Consider the following 16,643-nt stretch of genomic DNA (forward strand, 5'->3'; position numbering starts at 1 on the left):
ACTATCCATCTTTGTCTCATTTCTTGTAAATGTGTTTCCGACGTTAAAGCTTTGCATCTATCAGGGAGACGGTTCTCTCCTGAAGGTGTTTCTTTTGTCGTAAGTGGAAGGACTAAGTGTAATACCAGGTTGGAGTCCTATCCAGCTTTTCCGGATAATCACAAACTTTGTGTTGTTCAACGCCTAAAGGATTATGAGGTAAGTACATTAGCATTTCGAACTGACATGTTGGGTCAACTGCTTATGTCTCTCCAAAAGCCATTTAGACCGGTTTCTTCGGCTACTCTGACTTGATGGGTGAGATGGATTTTGTCTGAAGCGGGCATAGACACTTCCAGGTTTGGAGCTCCCTCCGTTAGAGGTGCTAAGGCATCCAAATCCTTTGCCCTTGGTTCTCGTTTGGAAGATATTTTGAACGCAGCAGATTGGTCATCTGATTGCACGTTCAAAAGGTTTTACTATAAGCCTATTTTGGATGTGTCTTCTGTGGTATTGACAGGACTTTGAACTAGCATAATCTGAGCCTCCGGTCCTGACATAGAATGAAACATTTTCTAGCTATCGCGTTTAGAATTTTGAATTCTATTAAGGACACGGAGGCGAGAATTATCCCGCCCATGGTTATGATGTTTCTGATATGTTATACTTTGTTTTCATAATTTTGTTATGATATGAAACAAATGGTTTATTGAAATTTCCCACCCTGTTATTATTTTGCACATGAAAAAAACAAATTGTGTGTTGAATATTATTTTTACGATGACATATATGAGGCAATGTTTATGGCTCGTTATATATTTTCTTTTTCCTAGGTCAAGAGGGTAAATGAGTCAAAGTCCATTGTTCGGACCCCATGGAAGATCTTCTTCTCCTCCCAAGTTGTTGATGGGATTTCGTCCTTCTGGTTCGGAAGTTGGTTGTTCTTCCTTTCTGGACTCCAGGTTCTTTTGTGACTTTTTCGGCATTATTGCTGTGTATCTGACTTTGTGCAAAGAAAGAGGAAGAGTCTTCATGTCAGGAAGGTTTTATAGGGTTGGGCTTTATGGTCGTTATGGCGCTATGGTGGGTTTATGGGATTTGTAGTTTTTTGTTGAAGTGCTTTTTTATTGGCTGCTGTTTTATTAAAAGCATAGAAAGAGAAGCATAATCCTCACCTCCGTGTACTTAATAGAATTGAAAATTCTAAACGTGATAGCTAGAACATTTTTCATTGTGGACAATGGTTTCCAAGAGTGCCCTAATTTATACAACTTAACAAACAGGTTTCTTATCTGAAGAGAATGTAAAAAAGTACTTTCTCTACTCTCAGAGGGTATAGAAGTGAAAATTAAGTATGGATCACTCTGCTTATTTGTAGAGTAGCATTACGGATGAGAAATGTTCCTCAAACTGCTGTAGTATTTTGTATAGTATATTGGATCTTAACCTATTATACAAAGAGAGACGAGGTTTTCATTTTAGCTGCATTTGGCAACATTTGGACTTCCATCTAAGTCTTTTGCGAAATTGTAAGTGTTGTCTGTGGGAGACTACAAAGGGTACCTAGAGCCACATGTTTTGTGGCTGAAGTAGATAAAGTACTTATTAGAATTATATTTTCAGGGAGTTTTGGGAGGAGGAGTTGTTCTGCAGACTATGCTAATTCACATCTTGTTCCATGTTGAACCACAATATACTTTTTAATGATCTATTCAAACGTTTGACCATTGACATAGCTGGGTTTGATAAATAGGCATTGGGAAAGCCAATAGGTCTCGCTTTGGCTTTGACATGTTTTGTAGCCCTGCTGTAAAACAGCAAGGATGATGTGCAGCATTGCTAAAAGTAATTACAAAAATTGCTGTGACGTGGCCAGTGCTTATATGTTTATTAAATTTGTGTAAAGCGCATAGCGCTGTCCGCATCAGAGGGATTTTTTTCTTTTTTTACTTTATTTTAGCTGTGTGCTTCCCTGAGGCAACACAAAAGGGGGGGGGGCAGAAAGACAAGCAAGAGAGAATGATGGGTATCATGAAAAACAGAGGATGAGCAGGTCAGGCTGAGGCAAGCACAAGGGAAACAGAAAGTTGTTGGGAGGGGCAGAGATCACCACAAAGAAAATGGAGGGTGGGTTTAAGGATTGGGGCAGACAAACAGGCAACAGACTGTGGGTGGGAGGGGCTGGTTCCACCACATAGACAACAGAGAGTGGGTGGGAGGGGCTTGGGCAACTACAGAGGCAACAGAGGGTGTTTGGGAGGGGCTGTGGCAAGCAAGCGGAGCTTTGTCAGGAGGAGCTGGGGGCAAGCAGACAAACAAGGGTGTTCAGGAGAGGCTGGTGCAAACACATGGACAAAATTGGGTTGGATGGAGTGTTGAGACAAGCACATGGACAAAGATGGAACTGGGAGAGGAACACTGAAGGGGAGAACTACATGAGGAGATTAGCTGAACACAAGCACTCTTGTACAGTGCTTAAACAAAAAAACAACAAAAAACTATCACCTGAATAATCGAGCAGTGGAAGGACTTTAGTAATGCATCCTGTCTCCAGGGGAGGGGCAAACACATGAAGAGGAAGAAAGCCTACAGAAGCTGATGATTAAGAAGCAAGCAAATGAGGGTAAGAATGAGACCAAGCGATGGTAAACAATGGGCAGTCCCTAAGTTGCCATATAAGGTAGCAGTAGACTATACAAGATCCAGCACCTGCGGTGTCTTAGGCGCCACTTTAAAAGACTATCGGCCTTTGTGCTGGTAGTGTACTTTTTTGGATAGCTGTTTTGTAATATTGTAATATTATAGTATAATTGCTTGTTTGTGAGTCAATGAAATGTGCACTTAGTATTGCATTGTCTAAATATTGTCCCTCTTTTCCTACAGAGCGCAGAAAGGAGGGAAATAAAAAAGTGAGTTCGCGTTTTTTTTCCTTTGGCATTTGCTCTTTAATTTGCACATAACCCCCCATTCCGAGGTGTCAAAAGCTAAATCTGGAGCAATTTCAACACCTGCCGTTTTTCACAGCCAGCACAAATAGTTATTAGTGTTTGCACATTTTGCATCCACATTTGCAGGATAGTCATAAAGCCCAGATGCCACACGTTAAAAGAGCGAAATATATGTGCATGATAGTTATATGCAAACATTTTTAAAGTTTACTCCCTAGCAGCAGTTGGCCACTTGCTTTGGAAATCATTACCGTTCAGATGGTGTCACGACTTACGTGCTGCTTTACCCTGGAGGCCGCAGAGCGAGTGGCGTGGATCCTGTTTTTGAATGTTTGGCCTTGGCCCAAGTAGGGGCAACTCTTTCTGGTAGCCACAGTGCTGCAGGCAATGGGTACGCCAAGAGCAGGCAGTGTCCCTCAGAAGTAGCGCCAGCGGTAAAAAAAACCTGAAAAGGGGAAAAAAAACTCCACAAAGATATGTTCCTAAAACAGGAACAAAAAAGTAGAGATATCAGCAAGAGCAAATACAGGAAAACGTATTCTGAACTGACGAGAACCAGCACAGGAATACAAGGAAGCAGGAGCGAAGACACCATCCAAACAGAAAGTGTTGCAGCGCAAGGAGAGAAAGAACCACAGCCCTTAAATACCAACAAACAGGAAACGACCTACAGGAAGTAAAAGGACACCATCTTAGATAGGGAAAAGTACATAGAACAGAATGGACTAGGAACCATAGGGAATAGGCAACCAGGAATGCTGGGAAGAGAAAGGTAACATGGGAAGGGGGAAAAAACATAAAGGAAGGCATAACCAGATGGCCAAAGAAAAGAAGAAAAGAAAAGAGAGGAAAAGATCAGGTGAGTGGGGGTCAGACATGCCTAAAAACGCGGTGCACAGCAAAAGAACGAGGCCCCATGCCCAATTTGGTGCCTCTTAAAGCACACAGCAGACTGGGTGCGCGGCGCGTCTGAGGACCGCGTGCTGCGGCCCGAGCCGAATGTTCGGCTTGTGCCACTCGCAGCTGCGCGACAGATGGAATAAACTCTTAACTGTATTTGCTGTGAAGATCAACCTGTCTGAGAAACTTATGTGCTCCTCTTACCTCTGGTTTCAACAACACTAACCAAGTGCTGCAAATTTAAGATTATTTTGAATGTGTTTTATTTTTTTTGTCAAGTTCATTGTACAGCTGTAAAAATTTCCGAATGCAATGTGACACATCTTTCAGTGAGTTTACTTGGTGTGCAGACAAAATATTGAAGAAAACATATTGTATGGATGAAATATTGGCCCTCTTTATGAATTTGGCGGTCTATTCCTTAGACCGCCGAAGTCACCGCCCCCATGTGACCGTCCGTGTTGGCGGTCTTCAAACTGCCATATTATGGCTGCTGGCTTCTCTCCGCCACTGTTTAGTGGGGAAGCCACCAGCAGTCATACTGGCAGTTGACGGTCTAGTGGAGCTTGCTCCGCCGCCACTGCCACGTCACCACAACACCGCCCTCCATATTACAACATTGTAAACAGCGTGGCGGTGTTGTGTTGGCGGGGCGCTGGCGGCAAGGCAAGCTCTATGGACCCCGTTCCCTCTCGGACGACCACCAGGTAAGGTGATCTTCTGATGGGGCGGGGGGATATATCAGGGGGGGGCTGTTGAGTGTGTGTGCATGAATGGGGGGGTGCGTGAATGGAGGGGGTGGGGGCTGTTGTGTGTGTTTGTTTGCGTGTGTGCAAGTGTCTGTAAGTGTCTGTGTGCTGTGTGAATGCCTGTATGCAGGGGAGTGGTAGGGGTCGTAGAAGTGTGTGCATGTGTGTGTGAATGAGTGAGCGTGGATGTGTGCGTGTATGTGTGCGTGTATGTATGTAAGTATGGTGCGTGCGTGGATGGGGGAGGGGTGTGTCGCTGGTTGGGGGCTTCTGATGGGGTCGGGGTGGGTGGCTTCTACATGGGGGGGGCTGGGGAGTCCTGTTGTGGCAATAGGAATGATTATTCCTGTTGCCAGTATCCTTACTGCCAAGGATTACGTGGCGGGGCTGTCGCCTCGGAATCCCTGGCAGTAAGAATACTCAAAATACAGCGGGCAGTATTAAATAGACCACCGGGTCGAAGGGGGTCAACCTTCGGCCTGGAAGTACAGGTGGTGAACTGGCTGCGATGCCAGTTCACTAGCTCGGTCATAATTTGACGGTCCAGCACCGCCACGCTGTCAGCGGTCTGACCGCAGGTGTGGTGGGGCAGGACCGCCAAGGTCATAATGACCACCATTGTGTCAAGAATATCAAGGGCAAAAATGTCACGAAGGAAAGTTTTTACAGGTAAGCAAAGTTTTACTATATATATATATATATATATATATATATATATATATATATATATATATATATATATATATATATATATATATATTCAAGGTACATAGATGTGGAGTTAAGAATAGTAAATCTATACTTGCCTATTTGCACTTATATTCTCGATATTTTGGAAGCTGATATTTTTGACACAATATTCTGCCAACATGATATCTGTGTTTCCGATATTATGTCAGTGATCCACTTACCTCTGCTTTCTAAAAGGGGAAGAAAGTGAAAGAAATGTGTATTTCACTTGTTGCGAAGGCTATCTGTTTTCAGAATTCACCATTTATCCATCATGTGCCATTTAACATTGCTGTGCTGTCACAAGTTACCATTTGTTGTGTCAGTGAAGCTAACATTGTGACCTTCGGTGTTCATATTCACAATTCAATGCTTTGGCACATAGGGTTGAGGAATTAGCACTTTCCTCCTCCTCATCTTTATACCCACTATCTCACCCCTTTAGCTGCATATCCAGATAAACAACTTTTAATTTCTAAATATATTGTTTACTGGAAGTCACCATTAATCCCTTTTTCTAGAGTTCTGCAATGCTTGAGCCTGTGAAGAGGACATTCTGTGACCAGGGTCTTTAGGAGGGTGGGACATGAGTTCTTTTTGTTGCCAAATTCATACTCAAAGGGGTTTAAAATATCCTCTCTTCCACACAGTGAGCCCCAGTGTTTTAGCAGCACACTCCTACAGTGTAGATCCTCTTTCCAATGGGTAATTTCCTCCACTACGCTCTGCATCCTGCAATCTGTTCCTCTGTTACTGTGTGCACTACTCATGCCATCCTCTAATCTCTCCTCCTGCCACTGTGTAATCCTTTCTCCAGTCACCATATGCTCTCTGCTTCTTCTGTTTCATTGAGATCACTTTTTCCCCGATGAGATCTCTTCGCCTTCTACCCTACAGTTGATTCTTCAGCCAACCAGTGAGCTTTCCTCCTTCCAGCCTAGGAATTCATCTCTTGTTGGCACATAATTTATCCTTCTGCCACCCTGCCCTTTTTAGGTCACAGTCTACCAGTCAGAGCAGCTATCTAGTTTGCTAAAGACATCTTGGGAACTTTCAGAGAGTTGTCCTATGAATGCGTTCCGCTCGTTGATTACCATTGGCTTGTGGTTTGTAATTCACACTTTCTGGCTTTCAATTTGCTGCCTTTATTTGTTTCAGGGTCACCAGGTTCACTGTGTCCCTCCCGTTGCCTAAACAGTATTTTCTGTATTCTTCCATGAACTTGCTTTCTGTTAACAGGCCTTTAAATCTTGTTTTTATTGACCGGGTCAATTTTCAGGCGCTATCTTCCAAGGGACTTGTTTACTTTTCTTTCTCTGACTTCAAAGCGATAGGATTTATGTGACAATTTTGCTGGATACTGGGGATAGGAAAGTCTTTTTTTCTAGCACATTACAGCATTTAAGTGAACTATGTAAGTATTGCAGCATACATCAGAATTATGAACACATATGAAGCACATTTTTTTGTTATTTTTGAAGTGTGGTGTTGTAGAAAATACTTTATTCGGTTGTTATCAGCAACCATAAAAGCACATTTAAACAAATAAAAAGAAATTAACATAGCTAATTTGTTAAAATCTAAAAGTAGTATACATCAATTAATGGTAATAAAAAACATGGCAACACATTAAAAAAATGTCTAAAAGCCCTTTCTGGCCTTCAATATTGCGCATAAATAAACTGCAATACCATTACAAATTTTGAGTGATGAAAGGGTTTGTAGGTACAAAAAGGCCGGACGACACTAACGTATTTGTAAAGATTTTAAAAATGGTATTAAAAATGTTTTTCTCTGGCTAGTATACAATTTACAAAATAAGACTGACTTAATAAGGATACAACCAGTATTGTTATGGCACAAAGTCTGGTCTTCAGAATATGCAAGTCTGAACAGATAAGACTGTTTGTATTGTACTTTGTGTCAAGACTGAATCAGATAAGACTGTTTGTATTGTACTTTGTGTCAAGACTGAATCGCAGGGACAGTTCTCCAGTACAGCACTCCAATCATTCATTAAAGGAAAACTATCTAATCAATGGAATGTCTCTAGTCTTAAGCGAGTGAGAACAAAACGATGCCTAGTATTCAAAACGTGCTGTAAATATAGTTCCATGCCATCCGTCATCTGCATCAGTTGATTCCTCATAACACTTGATTTTTGTGCTTCTATTGCCCACCTTAAATCAACCAAATGGGTAAGGCATACCATTTTAAGTTCTTTCCTGTTCAGTGTTCCCATTATGTCTGGTGTAACATAATGGTCCGGATGGCCCAAGTCTGTAAAAAAGTTCTTAATGTACTCCAGCCAAGGAATTTGCAATGAATGATTTAAGGTTTGACAATCTTTTATAATCGTCTTGTTCAGACTCACATATTCTGAAGACCAGACTTTGTGCCATAACAATACTGGTTGTATCCTTATTAAGTCAGCAATATGCGTAACCCCCAGTTCTGAATGAGACACAGATGATGAAGTGGATTTAGGGACAATTAAAAGTGATTTATAAAAACATTTTCCGCTATCTGCAATGCATTGCACTTTATATGTCCCCATTAGCCAGCCCCATACATTGCGACAGAGACACATTTAGCACTATAAATTGTCAGCATGTCTTTTGGAGTGGTCCTCCCTACTCGTTTAGAATTTTTTTTTATGGCCATATTGGTTTTAATAAATTGTAATTTCCTAGAACTGATACATTGGGACCAGGTACCTTTATTGTCAAACAGGATTCCTAGGTACGAGAATGTTGATGTAGTATCTACTTTCTCACCCTTCATTGTGATGTGGCAATTTTCAATAGTCTTAATGCCACATTTCATCACATGATTTAGAGCAATTAACTTTAAGGCCTAGTTCTTCCATGTAATTGGCAAAAGTTGCCAAAAGAAGCTGCAAAGCTAGTGGGGTTCGCGCCATCAGAACGGCATCATCAGCATCCACAAGAGCTGGTATTGGTCGGTGACCAATTTGAGGTAAATCCTTACATTCATTGACTAACACTGACTCAAGTTTATTTATATATAATGAAAAAAGGAAAGGCGCTAATACGCAGCCTTGTCGTACTCCTTGATTTATGTGAAATGAGCTTGTGCAATCCCCATGCGCTCCAAACTGTACCTTTGCTCTACTTCCGGAGTATGACTCCCTTATAAAGTGGACTATTGTTTCATCTACCCCCAGTTGCATAGTTTACTGTAAATCTACAAAAGCCATATAGAGGTTTCCTTTCTTTGCCTTAGTGTATTTACCAATCAAAATATCTAGATTTAGAGCCTGTTCCACCGTTCCTATCCCTGAGCAAAAGCCATATTGCAAGTCCGATAGGATATTATTCGTTTCAGCCCACTTTTGTAATCTATTCAAAATGAAACCACCAGCTATCTTTGCAAGAGTGTCGAGGCGCAAGATTGGTCTATAACAAGTAGGGTTTTGACAGTCGCCTTTTTTAAATATTGGTTCTATAATGGACTCTGCCCAGGTTGAGATAAAACCTGTGGAACAACATGCTCTAAGAACCTGTATCAATAAAGTGCCCCAAAGAACAATATTGGACTGGTATATGTCCACTGGGACTCTGTCTGGGCCCGGTGCTTTCCCACTCTTGCTTGAGTTAATGGCTTTGAGTACCTCATTTATACTGAACGGTGGGGTAATAGTCAACAACTCGCCTTTATAGACATCTGCATCCAGAGTCACTTTTTTTTAGTAGTATTTTTCGGAGAAATGGGCAATCCATTCCTCTTCCATAATAGCTATTTCCATGATGGGAGATTCTTTTTCTCCCAGCAGCTGGGAATTTACTATCTTCCAGAATATAACAACATTATTTTGAAGGCCTGCTTCGTACAGGGTGTTCCAAGCCTCTTCTTTTATAAGTTTTTTCCTATTTTTTTTACGGCCTTCTTATACTCCTGTCTAAGTATGGAAATCTCATTTTTACTTCTTTTTTAATTGCGTAGGGCCTTCTTGAGATTTTATGAGCCTATGTAAATTCAGAGCCAAACCATCCTTTTTTTCTGGAGTCTGATGTTTTCACATTAGCACCAAGTGACTTATTAATACCACATGTGATTGCTGTAAAAGCTCTGATACATTCTTGTGGGTATTTATTATCATCAAGGCAAATCTCAAAGTCTTTAACGTGGTCACTAAGCAGCTGCTTCATAAAGCCTTTTGGTTCAATCTGGGACCAGTGTAGAGAGTACCCATTTCTGGAGCCCAATTTTATAATACTAAGATTATCCATGGTTCCCCTGTGCTGCTTTTTATCTCAAGGCAAAGCAAGATGTATACTTTGAGGATAGTGATCACTAAGTTTAATATCATAGATCTAATGATTGGATACGCTGTGAGAGAAATTATTAGATGTTAAATGTCAATTGTTGGATTTGCGCATCTGCCATTAAAAGTAGGTTTAAAATGCAAATTACTACCACAAGTTTTGTTTGAAAATGATAAGTCAAACTTGAACATGGTGTCATTCAGTATGCTACCATAATGGTTGTGGGTAAAATGAACTTGGGCCTCGTTACTCCCTACATATAGGCCACAAGCTTTCTAAGCCGATTGTGTGCATAAATGTGTGTTAAAAACACCTCCCCATAAAATCTAGGTCTCTCTCCTGGTGGAGTTACACACTAGTCCCAAATCATCCTGCAATTGTCTAATTATATTTGGGATTTTACCCAAAGGGGCGTTATTGTAAAAATGTATAACTGTAATAAATGTTATAGTTTGCACATAATCACCTGATAAAAAGCATTTGAAGTTAGGCTACTCAAGTAGCTTATCTGAAATATAAGTGCAAAGCCCCCCTTTCGACCTGCCATGCATGGAAGGGATCGCAGGAGTATGGAATGTCCTATATCCATTTATATGTATGGGATCCGCACACCAGGTTTCTTGGAGACACAGACAGGAAAATGGTCCAATAAAACCTAACCATTCAGTATTTTCGATCTTGCTGCGAAGGCTTGCCACATTCCAAAACAAAAGATTGAGGGCTGGTTATGCAGCCCCTGGATCGCATCGATCAGGGGCAGCAAGATCTACCTCATTAAGAGGGGAGGATGAGTGCGTGATCGGGTCAACAAGATCGCCTCTATCACGCACTCCAGATCTGGTATTGTACTGTTCATTAATGATTCCCGCAATTACTTCCCTATTACTGCCACCCTAATCATTATTGTTGTTTGGTGGATCAGGTTGAGGTTCCACAGAGATGGCCCCCCCGCTACCACCGGACAGATCATCCAACAGTCAGTCCAGTTCTTCCAGAGGCGGAAGGGCTTGGAATCTGTTACTAATGGGAACAATATTGTTGCACTCAATTCTCTCCCATAAAGAAAGGGTCCCTTTTTAGGTTGGTCCTGGCCCTTATTACCTTGATAGAAATAGCCAAATGGAAGTAATGAAATACCATGGTTCGATGTTTGTTGAGAACCTAATCCCCATAAGATTCTTTCTACCAATTTTGGAGATTTAAGTGAAAGTACCACACAATCTCCCATTAATGATTTCTGGCTCCTACCTACCCATTTGACTCTCCTAACCATCTTTATATCTTCATATAGGGTGCCAATCATGCCAGGTTCCATTCGAGATCCTATCCAATTTAAGGATTTGTTTCTTAACGCCATCCATGTTTCCAGGTTCTCGCCGGGTATAGTAGGAACATTTGCAAGGACCACTACATAGGGGGTCACTGCGGGGGCAGTTGTAAAATATCACTCGGGAGAAGTGGAATGTCCAAGGGGGGAGTGGGACGTGTTATAGATCTCAGAGCCACTTGTGCCTGTATGCACCGTCATAGTTTGGTGTACACTACAGGTGCGACCTGCATGTGTGCAGGACTCTGTGGGAGGCTGCTTGGGTAAAGATGTAATTGGCGGTGGTTGTAGTTCCGTTACTAGGTGTAAATTTGAATGGGTTGTACCCTTAGGTTGAAGGGTTATAGAGATTGGATCAACCAATCGTGTCTTCATTAAGTCAAGGATAGACGCCACATTGCTCTCCACTTAAATTAGATGATTTAGAAAGATAGCAAATTATGTTTTGACTGTGAGTTCTAGGGCTTTAATTGTGTCTAGAATATTTTCATATGTTTTTGCTGTAGTTTCAGTTATCTTCTGGGGAGTTTCTTTGTAACGGTTTTAGTTTGCGACTCTCCAATAGGTTGAATGCTTATGTCACCCTTTTTACGAGGTTCGGCTATCAAAGGGCTTGAAGCACTTCCCCTTTGGGGTACTCAAGGCTTCCGTATACGTTTAGGTGGAGGGGGGAAATCATCCACCTCTAGTATGGGCTCATTTGCATATTGAATGTAGCCGTTTAGGATTTCTTCCTGATTCCTACTCTCTATTATCTTAGGCTGGCGTATGGAATCAGGGTCTAAGCTAGAGGGATTATTATGCAAGGATGAAGCCTCTATAGGGCTCCCTCGTGATAGTAGCCTTTCTTCTACATTTGTGAGCTGCTTATCAATAGTCCCCATTGCACCTGAGACATACTTCAATATTGATGTATGATCTTTATGAGGGTGTGTGTTTTTTTGCATTTGATTACTTCCTCTTGCCCTTCTCTGGATTTCAGTCCTACACTGAAATACCTAGTTTATGTTCCTTTGACACACTTATTCCACACCAGCCCCCTGTTTACACGCTGATCAGTAGAACCAAAAAAATCAATACAGTACAAACTTATTACATTGGGTGGTAGAACATTAATGTTGGTCAATAGAGTGGCAGTTTAGACAACGCTTTTCTCTCTTTGATACTATTAAATGTTAGAGGGGTGGCCCAGCCCAGTCTCCTCCGGGCTCTGGCGGGCGCAGCAGGCCCGCTCTTGGCCTGGGCGCGCCCACGCAACGGGGCAAAAATCTGGTAATAAGCACCTCCTGGCACGAAGAGAGCGGCAAGGGCGGCTTCCTGCGGCAAAGGAGTCAGGGAGGTGTAGTCTGAAGCCCCCGGCCCCCTCACAAAGCATCCCGCGCAGCAGAGCAAAAGTCCGGTAATAAGCACTTCCAGGTGCGAAGAGAGCGGCAAGGGCGGCTTCCTGCCGCAAAGGAGTCAGGGAGGTGTAGTCTGCAGCCCCCGGCCCCCTCACAAGTGGCAGTGGGACAAAAGACCGGTAATATTCGCCTCCGGGCGCAAAGAGAGCGGCCACTCTACTCCTCTGCACTGTTAGGCACTATACTGTACTCTGCGCCACTCTATGCCACTGCACTGTATCTCACTCGACCCTTCTCTGCACCACTGCACTCCGCTTCACTCTACTACACACCACTCCACTCTGCACCACTCTATGCCACTCTGCTCTGCGCCACTCTACTCTATGCCACTCTACTCTGTGCAAATCTGCACCACCCACTCTTTACCACTCCACGCTGCACCACTGGATGCCACTCTGTGCCACTCAACTTTATGCCACTGCACTCTACACCACTGTACTTTACGCCAATGTACTCTACACAACTGTACTCTGTCACTGCACTCTACCCCACAACACTCTACTCTGCAACACTGCTCTCTGCGCCACTCTACTCCACTGCACTCTGACACTCTACTCTGCAACACTGCCCTCCCCACCACTGAACTCTACACCACTGTACTCTGCACTGCTCCACTCTACGCCTCTGCACTTAGGCACTGTACCCTACACCACTCTTGCCACTGCACTGTATGTCACGTGACTCTCTACTCTGCACCACTGCACTCTGCATCACTCCATGCCGCTCGGCGCCACTCTGCTATACGCCACTCTACTCTTTGCAAATCTACGCCACCCCACTCTTCACCACCCACTCTTCACTACTTTGTGCTGCACCACTGCACTCTACTATGCACCTCTTTCATCTACGCCACTGCATTCTGTGATGCTGCATTGTATGACACTGAATTCAATGCTCCTGCACTATATTCCACTTTACTCTGCAACACTATGCCATTGCACTCTACCCCAGTCCACTCTACTCTGTGCCTCTTAAGTGTATGCCACTCTACGTGGCTCCACACTATGCCACTCCAATACATGACACACTATGCCATTCCATTCTACAACACTGTACTCCACTCTTTGCCATTCAACTCTACAACACTCCACACCATTCTCCTCTATGCCACTAACTTTTAGCCATGCTGAACAGCATCTACATTGGTGAACAACATGGCTAAAAACATTTGCCAATGCTTGTTTCTCTGTGGGATGGTCTCTCCTGTTCCCCTCTGATCTTTCCTCCTTCTCCTACACTGTGATGTGTCCTGCAACCCAGTGAGATCTCTGGACATTTCACCATGTGATCGCTCCTTCTCATACCCCAAGGATTAATCTTCTTTTTTATGTAATTTCTTCTTCTGCAGCATTGTTATTTACCCTTCTACATGTGGTGTTTCCTCCTATTTGTATGTTGTTTCTTCTACCACACTCTCACTTTACGGTGCTAGCTTATCCTTCAGGCACCATGTTATCTCTCCTCTTATCAGAGGCACGTTCTCAATTTTCTTCTTGGCCATGTTTCATCTCTCTTCATACCACTCAACTCCCATCCTCCACCACCATTCCTCCCAGTCCTCTGGTAGCATGCTAAACTGTCTGCTAATCAAATTGCGAGTTTATTGTCCTCAATACTCACATTTCCCACCTTGGTAACTAAAGTTGACTTGAGGATAGCATTTGTCAAAGACAGACCTGATTTTCGGTTGACCAGTTGAACATGTTTTCTGTTTGAATAATTTGCTCACATCTGATCTTCCGACATATACTAAATTGTTAACTGGGTATTGGTGCATAGTGGTGGCTGCTAGTATAAAAAATGTTTTTCCTGTGGAGTTTTTTTTTGTTAGCAGAACATTGTTTTAAAATCCCTATGTTGTATTGAGATCTGACATCTCATGCAAATCTAGTGAACTGTAATTTGTAATGACTGTTCTGTCACCTGTAAGGCTCCTGGAATCGTTTTCTACCATCATTATCTCTTGTCCATGATAGGAGAAGGAACGCCCACTGGATTTAGGAACGACAGTGTTAGGAGTTGGCTGAAAAACCAGGAAGGCGCATTACTAAGTTTGACCAAGTGTTGTTAGAGATCGGCTTGACTGACGGCTGCAGGATTTCCAGTAGCTTTTCGTAATTGGAGCATCAACAAACGCTACCTCCATTTCTCATTCCCCACCAAGTGTTCTACACTTCCACTAACTGCCTCTTTATTTGTTACATGTACTAGTACATTTTACAATACATGTTTCAGTCTAAGTACTGGCTTTGATCCTTCTCTGCCTAATTCCAGTATCATGAGTTACACTTGGCCCATTTATGTCCACCTGCCCTGACTCGTACTTATTTACAAGTATTTGTCAGAATAATCCTGGCTAGCGTCTATATTTGTTTTTACTTGCATGCACTCGGGATCACTTCACTACGCGGTAGCCATACATCCATGCCTTTAATGTTTTTCTGTTTATTTGCTGACTATTATAACGCAAAACGGAATCAATAGTTTCATTGCTATAAGGTATCCCATCCATTTAGTGACCTTTAACTTGCATATAGTTCAGACTGCCTTCTCCTTAATTCATAACCCGTTCCTCCCCACCCTGTGGCCTTCTATTGCTGCCCAGAGTTTAAATGAATGGGTCCTGTATATTTACAGTCTTTTACATTGGCGTGCATACATTTCCTGAATACTCCATCGATCTGCACCGTGTCAATCCCTTCATGCCGGAAAAGAATTTCTCTCGCCTTCTTTCCTTTCCGCCACATACCTCACTAGTGCACTCAGTGAGCATGTTACATTATCAGCGGGCATGCTTTTAAGGTCTCTTTTACTTTTCCTCACCTCTGTCGAATGGTGTGTCCCTGTCATTCTCATATCCCCTGATAAAGGTAAAAATTCCTTTCACCTGCTACCTCTAATATCTGAAACGCTCAAAGAAACATGACTGTAAACACTAAATTAAACATCGGTGCCCGTTGCTCAGATGGACTTGTGTCTCGTCCGGTTGTTTTAGGTCTTGCCGTATTGTTAGCCAACACTTTTTTTCTGTTCTTCCCTTTATCCTTCCTCGTGACCACGCCACCAAAATTCTTTGACCACATTTCCTGGACTGCTCAAGTTCTAGGAATTATTTCCTATAAACTGTGATAACTGCTATATCCTCTTGAAAATAATAGCAGGTTATAATTGTATCCCTGTCGTGTAACTGAGTAAACTGAGGAGATTGTCCAATCTCAGTTCAGTTACATCCATACTTGCTTTCCTTTATATCCCTCGCTTCTTCTAGATAATGCCCGAACAAACAGCTTGTGGTAGCGGCATCACTTCCTGCTATCCATACATCTTCTGGTACTTCTCTTTGATGCCAGACCGTTTAATCTTTACCACTGTGAACGAAATGATGAGTGCTCCACTCCAGTCACAGTAAAACCAGCTTACTTCACAACTTCAGCAGGCAGTGGACCATAGTCCTCATGCTATGTATGTACACTACCGAATATATCAAAATGCCTCTCGGATTAGCTTGCACTCGCCATCGAATTTGCACTGCCAGGCTGAAAGGAAAGATTCCATGAAGATTATGCTGTGATTTGTTCCCTCCATGTTACTGTCGATTTCCACTTCGGTATCACTCACAAAGTAAACCAATCCCACCTCCTTTCCGCACCTGAAAATATTTTAGGTTCTGATTTATCATGTTGTCTAGTTGTCTAGCGGATACAGACAGATTCCACTATGCAGGAATTTTAAATAATGTCCAGTCAAGAGTAGAATGATGCATAAATTATTCAAAAAAGAAGTAGAGAAGCTTGGGTAGTTCCCCATGAAACCGGGTCCCGTATTTCCACACTTGGAGGCACTGTGTCCAGTAAATACCTAGGCACTTGAAGTAGCCTATAGAGGTGTCCCTGCCAGGGATACTGCTCTGGGCAGTTAATAATGAGACCCTAAGTATGAAATGCAGTTTGTGATACCTGCACTAGTAACTAATTTGTAATGTAACTGCGCAGGTGCAAGGGACAGTAGGTGCTTGCATGTGGGAAAGCAGTGAAAGAGAAGTTAAAAATATCCAGTGACACCTAACCAAGAACCAAACCACAAGTTCCTGACTGCTGAACTTTCACTTGACGTGTGAGAAATCATTAGTCAGCAGATGCTTTGTAGATAGATGGGTGAGAATGAGTGTATCAGAAGATCCTAAGGGCGAGGAAGGGACACAAAGGGGACATTTCACCATAAGTACCATGTTGTCTGGATACTGCCTGTGGGCTTCGACCATTGGTGCTGCAGTACATGTGCTCAGAGGTCCCACTTTCACCCCCACGTGAAGTAAACTCAGC

General features: G+C 42.7%; 1 protein-coding gene across 8 annotated transcripts in view; it reads left to right on the forward strand.

The window, feature by feature from the left end:
• TNFRSF14 (TNF receptor superfamily member 14) overlaps positions 1-16,643 on the forward strand; it is a 465,083-nt gene that overhangs the window by 409,487 nt on the left and 38,953 nt on the right. For 6 of the 8 annotated variants that reach the window (XM_069239910.1, XM_069239915.1, XM_069239911.1 and 3 more), the window contains one exon: positions 2,863-2,888. The exons of 1 other annotated variant lie outside the window; for it this stretch is intronic. In XM_069239910.1, coding sequence (XP_069096011.1) covers positions 2,863-2,888 — 26 coding nt within the window. Of the gene's footprint in view, positions 1-812; positions 942-2,862; positions 2,889-16,643 lie in introns of all 8 variants that reach the window. One more of the 8 variants, XR_011204948.1, reaches the window with a different exon arrangement.

The sequence above is a fragment of the Pleurodeles waltl genome, chromosome 6 (assembly GCF_031143425.1).
Source record: "Pleurodeles waltl isolate 20211129_DDA chromosome 6, aPleWal1.hap1.20221129, whole genome shotgun sequence".
NCBI lineage: Eukaryota > Metazoa > Chordata > Amphibia > Caudata > Salamandridae > Pleurodeles > Pleurodeles waltl.